Source organism: Mustela erminea, chromosome 3 (genome assembly GCF_009829155.1).
Source record: "Mustela erminea isolate mMusErm1 chromosome 3, mMusErm1.Pri, whole genome shotgun sequence".
In the NCBI taxonomy this organism is placed as follows: Eukaryota; Metazoa; Chordata; class Mammalia; order Carnivora; family Mustelidae; genus Mustela; species Mustela erminea.
In genome coordinates this window covers 106356306-106369275 of record NC_045616.1, presented here as the reverse complement: position 1 = coordinate 106369275, position 12970 = coordinate 106356306, and the positions used below count along the sequence as shown (strand labels likewise).

The 12970-nt window shown below is 50.7% G+C and overlaps 1 protein-coding gene across 1 annotated transcript in view; it reads right to left on the bottom strand.

Annotated features, from left to right (window-relative positions):
* The window catches only part of SLIT3 (slit guidance ligand 3), a 589888-nt gene that overhangs the window by 42838 nt on the left and 534080 nt on the right, over window positions 1–12970 (bottom strand). The window contains exons 21-24 of the mRNA XM_032334904.1: window positions 10758–10826; window positions 9165–9236; window positions 8477–8548; window positions 92–163 (exon numbers count right to left, since the gene is read on the bottom strand). Coding sequence (XP_032190795.1) covers window positions 92–163; window positions 8477–8548; window positions 9165–9236; window positions 10758–10826 — 285 coding nt within the window. The remainder of the gene's footprint in view (window positions 1–91; window positions 164–8476; window positions 8549–9164; window positions 9237–10757; window positions 10827–12970) is intronic.

The following is a 12970-nucleotide window of genomic DNA, read 5'->3' as shown; positions in this document are numbered from 1 at the left end:
TGAAATGCGTACAGGGACGTCACGGTCCCTAGCACAATCAGGATACTCTGTCTTCAGCGGATCCACACCCAGGAGAACTGAAGCTACTTACAGATGGGAAAGAGACGTCAGGTCGCGGAAGGAGCCTTCAGGAACACTGGAAATGTCATTGCCGTGGAGAGTCCTGAAGAGGAAGCACAGGGTGGAGGTTAAGCCCCAGGTATGGTTCTGAGCTCAACAGGCCCTTGGGGTCCCAGACTGGCCCCGATGCCCCTCGACTGTACTCAGAGTCCCACTGTTCCTAGAAGGAGGTGCCTCCTCTGTGGCAGGTGTGTGCCTATATCCATGTCCAGCTCAGCCGTGCGGATGGTGGGGGGTGGGTAGAGGGTTTGAGGGAGATGCGGATGGAATTTTGAATCTGACAGGCCCAGGGTGGAAGGAGAAACTAGTCCCTTTTAGCTGTGGGATCCTGGGTGCATTAGCTTTACTCTTCCGAGCCTCCGTTTTGGCACCTGAAACATGGAGAGAGATGTCTATGTAATGGAGGCAATGGAGAGATTCTGGGAAGAACCATGGTCAAGACTAAGCTCCAGAGCGACGCTGCTTGCCTTCAACTCCTGACTCTGCCACTTACCAGCTGTGTGACTCTGCCCGAAGCTATTTACCTCTCTGTGCCTCAGTTGCCTATTGTTCCCTCAGCGGGAATGAAAGTAAACAGATTTGTTAGAGAAGGTGGTTGTGGGTGCATTAATCCATACAAAGTCTAGCATTTTCTATGTGCTAAATGACCAACCATTATTCATATATGTGAAAGGGTCTTGAAAAATGGCTGGTACAGATCAATAAATTAGTTCCCTTCACATTCACCTAGAGAGGTTTGGGGCAGACTGAGAAATGTGATGAATCCCAGCTCAGGTGACGGGGGGTGGGGGTGCTCCCCAGCAGAGTCCATGGAGCTGGACACTCATCCAGGTCTGGCGTCTGCCGTAAAGCCAACGTATCTGGTGCTCGCGTGCCTCCAAGTGCATTTCCTGACAGCATGTCCAAGAGGCCAGGCGACGCGCTCGGTGTTCATCCCACCCCTCTCCACCTTGTGTGGCAAGAGCTGGGAGCCATTCTCACTTGCAGAATGATGGCATAGACGGCGCTTTTAGTAAACGGCTGCAGAATAGGTCCACAAGAAAAACGAAATGCACACTGCGTCAGCACTCAGGTAGCACTAGTAAATCCGTAACTCATGGCTTACACCCTCCTTTGAAGGACTGATCATCAAACGCCCATAGAAAGTCCCCATCCCGATGACTTCCTTGGGTCTGGCCTGAGAAATGCACGGTAGGTGAAATTCACAGACACTCAGGGGCTCCGCTGGTGACTACTGCACACGGCCGCCTGTGCTGGAAAGGAGCCCACCAAACAATGGGGCAATGAGAAGTGACTGCGGGAAGTGTAGAAGGATCCTAACTAATGAATCTGCCCTTTTGTTTTCCTTGTAGCTGATAGCCTGCCCTGGGCTTTGAGCTAGAATATAGACAGGAGCTTAATTACACTTAACACAGAACAGAGCCTCTCCGACAGACTGAGTGCCAGAGCCAACAGATTTCCGAGACCCATCCTCAGGGACTCTGATCCCATGTATTTGGATGGGGGCGGGGGCAGGAGGCTGCATTTCTAACCAACTCCCGAGTGACGCTCATGCTCTCGGTCCCCTGAACCACATTTAGCTGCCCTAGGTCATTACCCTCATCACCTCACGCCCCTTCCCCTTTCCTATCCCCAGGACAGCTGGAAAAAGGTGCCCAGTCCTCCAAAGAGAGCTGGAGGTAGCTTCTCATTCCCTGGATAAGAAGGGGCCAGAAGTACTTCCTAACACTCACCAGTATCATCTAGTCTGGAATGCATGTGGTTATTTATGAATCATACCGGCTCCTGCCTGCTATTAGCTTGGATGACTTCATGGCTGCTTGCTGTTCAGCAAATGCACCCAGCCCCGTTGTTAATCATTTCTGAATGAGGCCTGGGCCCCTGGAGAGGCACGAAGCCCTAATTTAAAAACACCAAATGACCCAAAGGCAGCTTTGGCGCTGTGACTCCCGCAAGTCACGCTCCCATTTATTACGAGCTGAGCCACTGAGATCCCCATAAACTGCAGAGTAACGGGGCTGTAATTTACTGGGACAGCACTAAAGAAATCTGTCTACGCTGCAGGTTCCCACTCCCGGTTTGGCCCCCAAAGAAAGACTCTTGGCTGTCCCGCCACCATCCTCAGGGCTGTCGGAAGTGGGACAGCTCATCTTCAAGGGCCCGGGACTCCTTCCCTGCTGACTCTTAGGAGGTGTTAAGGCCCAAACTTGGGCATTTTGAGGTACAGATGAGGGCATCACTTGGAGTAACATGAAAGCGGAACCTTCTCATGACAGTTCTGGGTTTCCTGAACCTCAGGTCTCCAGACCCTCAGGTGCTCTCGGTATATGTACGTGAGGCAGGTGCTCAGGGTTCGTGTGACAGATGGCAGGGACGACCATCATCCTATCCTGTATGCGCGTGGGGGTGGGTGGGCAGATTCTCTTCTGAGCAGGCTAGGTCACTCTCAGGTGACTTGGGGGTTAAGTTCTAGATCAGAATGCCTGGGTGTGCATCCCTATTCTGAACACCATCGGCTATGTGATTATACGATTCAAGGCACTTCATCTTTCTGCTTCAGTTTTCTGATCTCTCAAATGGAGGAATTCTTAGGATCCACTCATAGTAGATATCTTTTCAGGGGTGTGGGTTGATTGGCATCAATCTCTTTTTGGTAACAGTTCTTTTGCCATGGGGGAGTCACCTTTCCCCACCTCTCAGTCCGTCTGTGCCCAGTCCACACGGGCACAACTATGGCCCAAGTCAGCGTCAGCCCAGAGTCTCTGAGAGGGGTTGGAGGCTGAGTATGTGACCTACGTGGACCAGTGGGAGACATTTCTGGGGCTTTCTCTGGAACTGTTAAGCCAGAGACAGTTTCACTTGGAGAAGCAGAAAGAGGCACATTTCTGATAGTACAACAGGAGCTCCCACACCCAGTCCCAGAAGGTAATGTCTACTACTGACTGTTTCAATTACCTGCATTGAGAAATTCTCTTCCTGCTTACGGTGGTTTGAAATGATTTTCTCCTCCTTCAGTCAGGAAGGGATCTAACATACTGTTTCCTAAACCAGTTGCAGAGATTCAAGATACAATGCAAAAGGTTCAGATGGCACAGAGCTCAGTGCAGAGGCCTGCCCGAGACGCGTACTCGCTCATGTGAGCTGTGAGTATGGCTAGCTTCATCATGATTCCGTCCCCTTGAGGCTCCGGGACATGTTTTGGGCTAGCCCTCTCAAAACATTCCCCCCACATAGTGGAAGCCTGAAGCTATGCAGTCTATACCCTGCAAAGGCACTAGTGAGTCAGATTCCCAGGCTGGAGAAGAGACACCTTGGGTTTTGGCAGAGTGACCCTGCGCCCATCACCTTCCGGCCTGTGTCTCTTTCCACCACACTCTTTAACTCTCATCAGAGGATTCTCTAGGCCATGTTTCTCCAGTCATCAAGGAAAGTCTGAAATGGGCAGCAAGGAAAAGAGATAACCTCTGGCTGGGAAGGAGAGAATGTGGTGGCAGGGGGACTGGGCTGGTCGCTGGGAGCCTGGTTCCCATCCAGCTTCTGCTCCGGCCTTGTGGGCTAGTCCTGCAGCACTGCTTCCTGCTCCCGCCCCCAGAAGCCGCACTCCCCTCCCAACTGCCGCTCCTTGGAGGGAGACTCAACCTTGCTGAGCCTGTTTCCTGGTCTGGGGGATGGTGATAATAGTGGTACATTCTTCAGAGGGTGGATATGAGAAGAGGCTATGATTAACCAAAGCACGTAGCCCAGGCTGTGTAGTACACACAGAAGGTTTGATAACTGTCAGCCGTGATTGTGATATCCCTCTCAGAAAGCCTTCTCAGGGGATGGCCAGGACTGGGTCACATGCCTCCCCTGTGTAGTCCTGTGGCTCCCTCCCAGGTACCACCACGTGTGGCAGGAGGTTATCTACTTGTCTGTTTCCTCTTCTAGACTGTGAGCTCTCTGGGGATGGGAATTGTGTTTCATTATTTTCCTCTCTGATGTCTAGGACAGTACTCAACTGATGGGGGGCACTTAGGAAAGGATAAACAAGTGAATGTGGACAAGTCGCTAAGCCTTTCTGAATCTGTCTTCTTATCTTATAAACAAGAGGTTGGGATAGGATAATTTTTTAAAGATTTTATTTATTTGGGTTGGGGGGAGAGAGAATGAGCAGGGGGAGGAGAAGAAGGGAAACAGACTCCCCCTCCCAGACTCCCTGCTGAGTAGGAGTCCGATGTGAGGCCTGATCCTAGGACCCTGAGATCATGCCCTGAGCTGAAGTCAGACACTTAACTGAAAGCCTCAGGTTAGAATAATTTCTGAGACTCACCTCCCATTTCTAAAATCAAAATTAATTTATTTTTGGTAGCACCAGAGGGCCAAACCAGAACCAGGGTTTAGAGGTCAGAAGGAATCACCTTTTGGCTCACCAGAATTGTCTAATGTTCAGCAGCCAGTCAAACATGGAGTAGGAGTGGAGTGCCTGGGTGGCTCAGTTGTTCAGCGTCTGCCTTGGGCTCAGGACATGATTCCAGGGTATGGAGCTGGAGCCCTGACTTAGTCTCCATGCTTCTGGGGGTGCCTGCTTCTCCTACGCCCTCTGCCTCTCTCCTAGCTTGAGTCCTCTCACTCTTTCTCTCAAATAAATAAAGAAAATCTTAAAAAAAAAAAAATGGAATGGGGTTGGGATGCCTGGATGGCACAGTTGGTTAAGCGCCCAACTCTTGATTTCAGCTCAGGTCATGATGTCAGGGTCTCGAGATCATGTCCTGTGTCTGGCTCTGCGATGAGTGTGGAGTCTGTTTAAGATTCTTTCTCTCCCTCTTAACTAATTAACTAACTAACTCAATGGAGTGGGGTTATCTGGGAAGGGAGCAAGCTCCTGGTCTCTAAAGGTAATCAAGCAAAGGGCAGTGGAGCCCTTTGCAAGATGCTACAGGGAGAACCCATCCAATTGGTAGAACGGGAATGAATAGCCCGGTGCACATAAATAGCAAGCACCATCTTCCTTCAGGGACAAGGGGCTAAAAATACTGAGGATGATGACTGATAATCCCACTCCCTCCCTCATGAGCAGAGCTAACTGATTCCAGGTGGCCCCCCTGCAGCTGGGGCTGGGCACTGACAGTTGGGACCACACACACACACACACAAGGCATGTGGCTCAGTGTGGGGCAAAGATCAGGGAACATGCAGATCCCTGAAGAAGAACCAGAATGTCCATGAGAATGTTCTCTTCTAGCTATTTTTAGATTAGGAGCAAACGAGGAAAAGCAAATTTTCACCCAGCGTTTTGTACTCAGGGTTCCCTGACAACTCTCTCTTTTTTTTAAAGATTTTATTTATTCATTTGACACAGAGAGATCACAAGTAGGCAGAGGCAGGCAGAGAGAGAGAGAGGAGGAAGCAGGCTCCCCGCGGAGCAGAGAACCCGATGCGGGACTCGATCCCAGGACCCTGAGATCATGACCTGAGCCGAAGGCAGCGGCTTAACCCACTGAGCCACCCAGGCGCCCATCCTGACAACTCTCTTGTCTCAGAAATGTATTCGTATCCGCTCACCATAACACACACACACACACACACACACACACACACACACACACACACACACCGTCTCACTCTAAAATTCTCACATCTTTCTAGAATACTTTTTGGCCCTTTTCTTTGGCTAAACCTGATGCTCATTCTTTTCCCCTACCCCAAACTGCCAGCAGCCGTGGATCTCTGGTCATTTCTGAAATTTTCATCAAAGTAATGAAACCATTTAGAAATGAGAAAAGACATAAATGCTCAAATGTAGTTGTAGCTATTACAACTCCTGATTTCACAAAAACCTACCTTTTCCCCCTAACCCTCTAAATTGCGAATATCCTACTATATTCATTCATCTTTAACTCTGCCTTCTTTTATTACAGAAACAACTTCACATTAGCGGATAGTGATCAATGATTTCTTTTTTCATTTGCTATGTTCCCTTATAGTCCTTCTTTATAAGGAGAAAGGTAGGCAAGTTATAATTGTAACATATATACCAATTAGGTTCACTTTTCCACATAAGGCTATGTGGTAAACACTTCCCCATGCTGCTACCTTGTTTTCGTCTTTACCTCTTTTAATAATTGCCCTTCATGGGCCGCCTGCGTTATGCTTTTCCTTAAACATTTCCTCACTGTGGCGCTTGTGGGTACTATATAAAATGTAGGTTAAAAATAACAGAGCAACCAAGACCTTAAAGCAGAGAACCTTTCCCTCATACTGTATTATTCCTTAGCATAAATTCCTAGCTGTGCAATTACTGAGGGAAAGGAGGTAAATATCATAAAAGAAACGTCGTCCATAAACATTTTTATTTTTCCTGAATTGGCCTTTATGCAGAAAATGGTTGCTCCCCACTGAGGCAGATGGTTGCAACAAGGACCTCTAAGACCACTTATTATCTATGAGATCCCATGACTCTAAAATGATGATGCCATAAGCCTACTAATTCTTAATTCAAGAAACAAGCAGAAGTATGTGGTGTGTTGCTGTGTGCTCCCGATGAGCGAATGAGAGCAGTCTGGAGTGAGACAGGCGAGGTGCCCAGACTGCAGGAAACCCCAGCGATATTCACGTGGCCACCCTGGGAGACTAGACAAATGGACAGGCAAGCATTCTCAGTCTCCCTCCCTTTCCTGGGCTGGGTTGCCGCCCTGGAACCACTCGAATTTGGCAGCACACCCATGCAGAGAACTGGAAGACCAGGATGGGAGACAACAGTTGGGGATTGGGGAGGGATGGTGGGACGTGGGAGGGGACAGCAGGTCCGCCCCAGTCCCGGCCAATGAGAGGAGCCCATTTTCCACCGTGTTCAACTAGAAACAGGGAAATGGTTCTGCTGATGTTTCCATTCTCAAACTCCCCAGAGAAGGCGGATAATAAATAAGTGACAATAACAGATTGCACACTGTCAGCGCGGGCACTTCTTTGCCCCGAGAGAATTGATTTTTAATAACAGCGCAGATGACATGTGGCGGGAGTTGTCGCTGACACCAGTGTTTTGTGGGCTCCAATAAATCACATCAGCCTGGAGGCTCTGGAATGGACGGGCTCATTGGGTGCTGTTTGCTGATTGCTAGTGGATCCTGAAAGGGTCCCAGGGCTCTGAGTCAGGGGGCTGGATGCTGTAGCCTCCTGATGGCTGGATTCTGGGCCAGTTACAACCCGGACCTCAGTTTCCCCATCTTTAAAATGGGCACAATCCCCTCAATCTCACAGCACTGTTGCAAAGGGCTATATGAGGCAATGACCATGAAAAGTGGCCTTTCTGTCCTCATGGGAACATCATTCAAAGGATCTTCCTTTGCCAACAAAATATGCAGGATGACAAGGCACAAAGATGAGGTGATAGACAACAGGGCCCCGGGATGGGGGTGGCACAGTGAGGCACCATTCCTGCTCTTGTAAAGTAATACAGGTACCGATAGTAACAAGTGAATATTTATAAAGTGTTTACCACGGACCAGAGCTATGCTAAAGGCTGTATATACATCATCTCATTTAATCCTTGTAAAACTGTATGGGGTAATTACCACCTGTATTTTATGCAAGACACATGGCTAGGGAGGGGCAGAGCCATGCTTGGAAAGAGGTAGATTCTGTGGCCGTCTTGTCTTTGCTAGGAGCTCACCCGCCTCAGTCGGCTGCCCTCTACCCTGGGTTAGGACAGGGTGAGGCAGGTGTCATAATGGTGATGGGGAAGGGGGGGTGGGTGTGGAGGCTGCAGACTCTGGAGCCCCATCTAAAGGGGCAGGGCTGCTTGGCCTCGTAGGAATGTAGATAGGAAGCCCTGCAATGGCCACGCCTCTCCATTTTCTGAGAGATTAGAAATAAGGATTTGTATGAGAAGCCCTCTGATGTTTAATTCTTAGCAAATTCCTAAATCTTTGTTCTTTTGAAAGGATGCTCTGTGAGTCCACTAACTCTACAATGGCTGACTCATGGCTGTCTGTGAGCTGAACCAGGTCTCTGGGCTTCTAGCCGTGAGCCCTGACACTCCTCGCAGAGGTTTACAGGGCTTACGCTGGCCCTCGGAAGCCAGGGGGACCAGCAGCGGCGTGCTCATCAGCACAGTGGCCACAAGCCACACGCTGGGCTCTACTGGGGTGCAGAATACGCCTGCGTGTGCTAATCCTCCCTAGAGAGGCGCTGCTGATCTCACTGGGCACAAAAACCAGCAGAAACTCCAGGTGTTTGTGATTTGCTCCTGGTCCATGGGCGGTAGTGGGTTGCCCCCCTGCACTCCCCACCCCATTGAGCCCGCAGGAGCGCTGGGCTGGGGACATTTTGGCGGGGGGGGGGGATAGGAGACTTGGTGAAGCCCAGCGAGGGTACTCACAGCACCCGGAGAGACCGCAGCCCGTCGAAGGCGTGGATGGGGAGGCACCGCAGCCGGTTGTAGCTCAGGATCCTGTGGAAGGAGACACAGGGTGCTCTTGGCCACTGCTATTCTCAGCTGCTTAGGGTGTACCGTCCACGCTGTGAACCAGTCAAGGCAAATGCTTTCTTTCTCTATTTCAGTTTTAAGATATTGACAAAAAACATCCCAACAGTAAAAGGAAGAGAGATGCTCTCCACTGCTCCACTGGCTTTGTTTCCCCAGCTTCCTCTCGTGTTCCAGGGCAGGCTGGCCTCCTAACCAGCTTTGCCATTGCCTCCCTCTACGGTCAAATGGTCAGTGCTCACCCTGTGCCGAGCTAATAGGAAATAAATGGATCTGAGCAAAACATAATTGTGGAGGGAAACCTTCCACTGGGAAGGAAAATTCACCAACCCCAGAAGGTATTCCAAAGAGGGTGTTCTGCAGAAATAATCAGGTCTTATAGTTCCTCTCTTACCGCCCAGACAGTAGGGTTCTGACCTACTTTGTTTTCCTTCTGATGATTAAGGTTTGCACTATGTGAGGGCAGCCATGGCCCTGAGGACCACCAGAGCAGAGAACACCGGCCCGAGGGGGCAGGGAGAGGGGATGGCCACAGGCCACTTACTGCCAGGCCCATGTTAGACACAGCACCCCCTGTACTCACAGCGTGGAGAGGTGAGACAGGTTACTGAACGTGTAGTTGGTCAGCACGCCGATGCTGTTGTTGCTCAGGTCACTAGGAAGAGGAAAACAGAAGGGCCACACTTGACTGTTAGTTGCATCTGCAGGGGTTCATTCCCAACTTTCGCACATCCGTGCGTACCGGCTGTCCACCCATCCATCCACCCATCGATCCTTCCGTTCCTCCATCCACCCACTCACCCGTCTACACACCTATCCACCCACTCGTCCAGTTTTTTTCGCTCAACATTTATTCAATCACTCATTCAAGCATTTGCTGTCCATTCGTCCATCCATCCATTTACCTTGTCAACCAATTCCAAGTCTACCCTTCCATTCATCCTCCCACATCTCTGCCAAGAACAAGCTCCAGCTTCTTGGCAGGGATAACTATCCCAAGCTCTGGTTTTTAAAAGCAGCTGCGCATTACAGTCCCCTGGAGAGTGCTTACACCCTCCGAGGCCTGGGTACCATGTCCAGACACTCTGGTTTGTAAGTCAGATCTTCTGAATTAATTGCTTGAGGGTGGTTTAGAGCATCAGTACTGAACAAACAAACAAATTAATCAGCTGGGTTCTCGACTCAGGGCACGTTTGCTTCCCCAGGGACATGTGGCAATGTCTGGAGACATTTTTGGTTGTCACTTGGGGAGGGACATTACGGGCATCTCATGGGTAGAGGCCCCGAAATGTTGCTCAATGTCCCACAGTGTCCACAGCCCGACAAGCAAGAATGACCTGGCCCCAAATGCCCACAGGACTGAGGGGTAGAAATCTCATCTAGAGGCTCATCTGGGGGATATACAGGAAGCCAGGCTGAAGGAGGTGACAGGTGGCTTTCTTCCACCTTTCTTCAGTAGCCACAGTGATTCATTCCGAAAGAACATTCCTTTTCCCCCGGTGAACTGGCTCCCTGCCCCCTGAGCAGCCAGGGGGACCTTCCAGTGACCACTCGCCCCAAAGAATTATTTTGTGCCCTATGGGTCCCCTCCTGGCAAGGCAGTGAGGCTGTCAAGGGACAAAGCTCACGGACCACGCAGCTTCCTGGGCCCCACCCACGTCCCGCAGTCCTGTTCTTTATTTGGGAGTTTTTCCTGGATCTTGGCAGACTTGGAGCCAGTAGGAGCTGCCACCTGAAGGAACATCAGTTTGAACTTGGAACATTTTCTAGGCAACTAGAGGAGGAAGAAGAAATGCTCGTTTAAGTTCCTGGCAAACCTCAGTGCAGCCACAGCTTGCAAGAACCTGGAGACTGAGGAGTCTCCTGATTCAGCTGGGGCCCCAGAAAGTCAGAGGCTCCCCTACCTGTCCCTAAGCCCAGGGGGAAGGTGATGGGGACGGTCAGTGATGCCAAGCTCTGGGGATTTCTGTGTGTAGTTCTCCCTGGTAAGGCCTGACACGTCAGACCGGCTCACGCCTGCCAGCTGCCTCTCTGTGTTCCACCCCAGGAGGAAGGGCAGGAATGCCGAGAAGCCCGCAGACCATCCTCCTTTACCCTCCGCATGAGTTTCCTGAGCCTCCCCAGGGGAGAACATTCCATGTCCCCCCACCCCCGCCCCCCATGCCAGGCTCCTTACATAAGTGTCAGGTGTCGGAAGGCAGACAGCTCCCTGGGCACGGCTGTTAAGTGGTTTCCTTCCAGGTACCTGCAAGAGAGGTGCACAGTGACCCCTGGTCCAGAGATGCTGCACATGTAGTCATTTCACCAACATCCCTCCTCCGACTTTCTAAGCGAGGTCGGGCCTCTGTTTTACTCTCTCATAGCTCCTTTTCTCCCCCACCCCCCATCTCAAAGCACATACTACATTTGTCACTTAATATTGATTTGTGTGATTATTCAACAAACGACACTTTTCCCCACTGGTCCACTATCCTCCATGATGGTAGGGCTGTTGCCTAAAACAGTCCAGTGGTGGACCTCCCCACCCTCCCTGAGTGTGTATAGAACTGGCATACAGTAGGTGTCCAATAAACATTTCCTGAATACATAAATCACTCACTCTGTACCCAAACCTCACAATACTCTCACGTGGCAAGGGTTCACAGTTGAGGAAACAATTTCAGGGATGTTAAAACACTTGCCCAAGTTCACATGGCAAATGAGTGGATGAGCTAGGATTTGAACCCAGGTCTCTGACTGTCGTCTCACTACAGTTCCCTGTGGCCTTTACTTAGCTACTGGAAGGCACGGGAGAGCTGAGCCACAATTCCTGCTGAGAACCCTAATTCAGGGTTGCACCGGGAAGCTGAGGAGCAAGAGTGCATTCCTGGAGCACTATGCTGTGGTTCCCAGCAGGATGACTGCCTGCGGGTGGGGACCATGGTTCAGACCCCAGACGTCCAACAGACAGAGACTCCTCCTGGACAGGCAAAGGCTGTGGCTAGACCTGTCTGGACTTCAGGGTCCTGCACTGACCTGCTCACCTAGGATGAGGTCCCCTCCTCCAACACTCGAGTGTGCTTGAGGACAAGAGAAGGAAGTCTTGTTTTGATCATGAATTACGAAAGTCATGACTACTCTCAAGAGGGGACATGGGCCAATTCATTCAATCCCATCCTTGCTGTAAACTCCTTCTCCCTGGGCTTCCTGTTGCTCTTGGGAGAAAATGACAAAATCTTTAAGATGGGTTACGATGGCTGATCTGGTCTCCTGGGCGAATCTCCCTTATGTCAAGGGACATTGCTCTTGGAATGGTGCTGATGCCCAACAGCGCAAGGGTTGCCTTGAGCTCCAAGGAGGCAGATCCTCTGTCTTTCTCTCTAGTCCAGTGCTTCTCATACTTTAACATGGGTACACATCACCTGGAATCTTGCTAAAAGGTAGATTCTAATCTAGTAGGTCTGCGCCAGGTTGGAGAGTCTGCATATCCAACAGGCTCCCGGGTGAGCATGAGAACTGTTGGTCTGCAAGCTATATTTTGAGTCACGAGGTGCTGGCACACTGCCTGGCACCCAGCAGACCCACTGCCAAATGGTTGAATGGGATGACATGGGTTGAAACAGGATGGGAGTCAGCTTGTCAATGGCCAACCCAGGCTTATTTTTAAGGACAAGTTGGAATGGGTGTTTCCTTAAATTAGGGCCAAGTGACTTTACTTCCAGGGCTGGCCCCTGGGAATCCTCATGGGCCAGAGCACTGGCAGGACCCCATAAGGTATGAGGTGGCCATGGCATGCTGGATTATTGTCCCTTTGGTCCTTAATCCTTTGGGGTGTACCTATTATGTGCCGAGAGCAATGCCAGATGAGGGAGGTAGATACAAAGATGAACCAGAGCCCATTTCTGCCTTCAGGGAGCTTGATCATCTGCCCTAAAATTCAGCCACATACACTCAGATCATGCCCACCGGCAGAGGAGCTAAGAGACATGTATTCGCGGACGCATCTGTGTATTCAGGCAGAAATATTTCTTGGTGACTGCAGTGTGCTGGCAGTGTACGTACTGGTGGAGAAGACAGGCGTGATGCCTGGTTTTCCTGGCACTAGAAAATCGAATGTGGAAAGGAGGGGGAGGGGCCTGCGAGGGTGCAGGGAGGAGAGAAAGCCTGGGGGAGATAGAGAGAGAGAGAGAGATTAAGGACATGCACAGAACGCGACAGAAATTACAAACTGATGCATGCTTTGAAGGAAAGAAGCAAAGTTCTGGAATGGAGACGCTGCTGAGGTGGGGGGCTTCGGACGGCCGGGGAGGAGGGACAGCTGGCAAAGTGAGGCCTGTGGAAGGCCCTGGGCTTGGGTGCTGCTGAGGCAGAGAAAGAAGCCTGGGAAGCCGGGCTGGGGGCTAAGGGGGA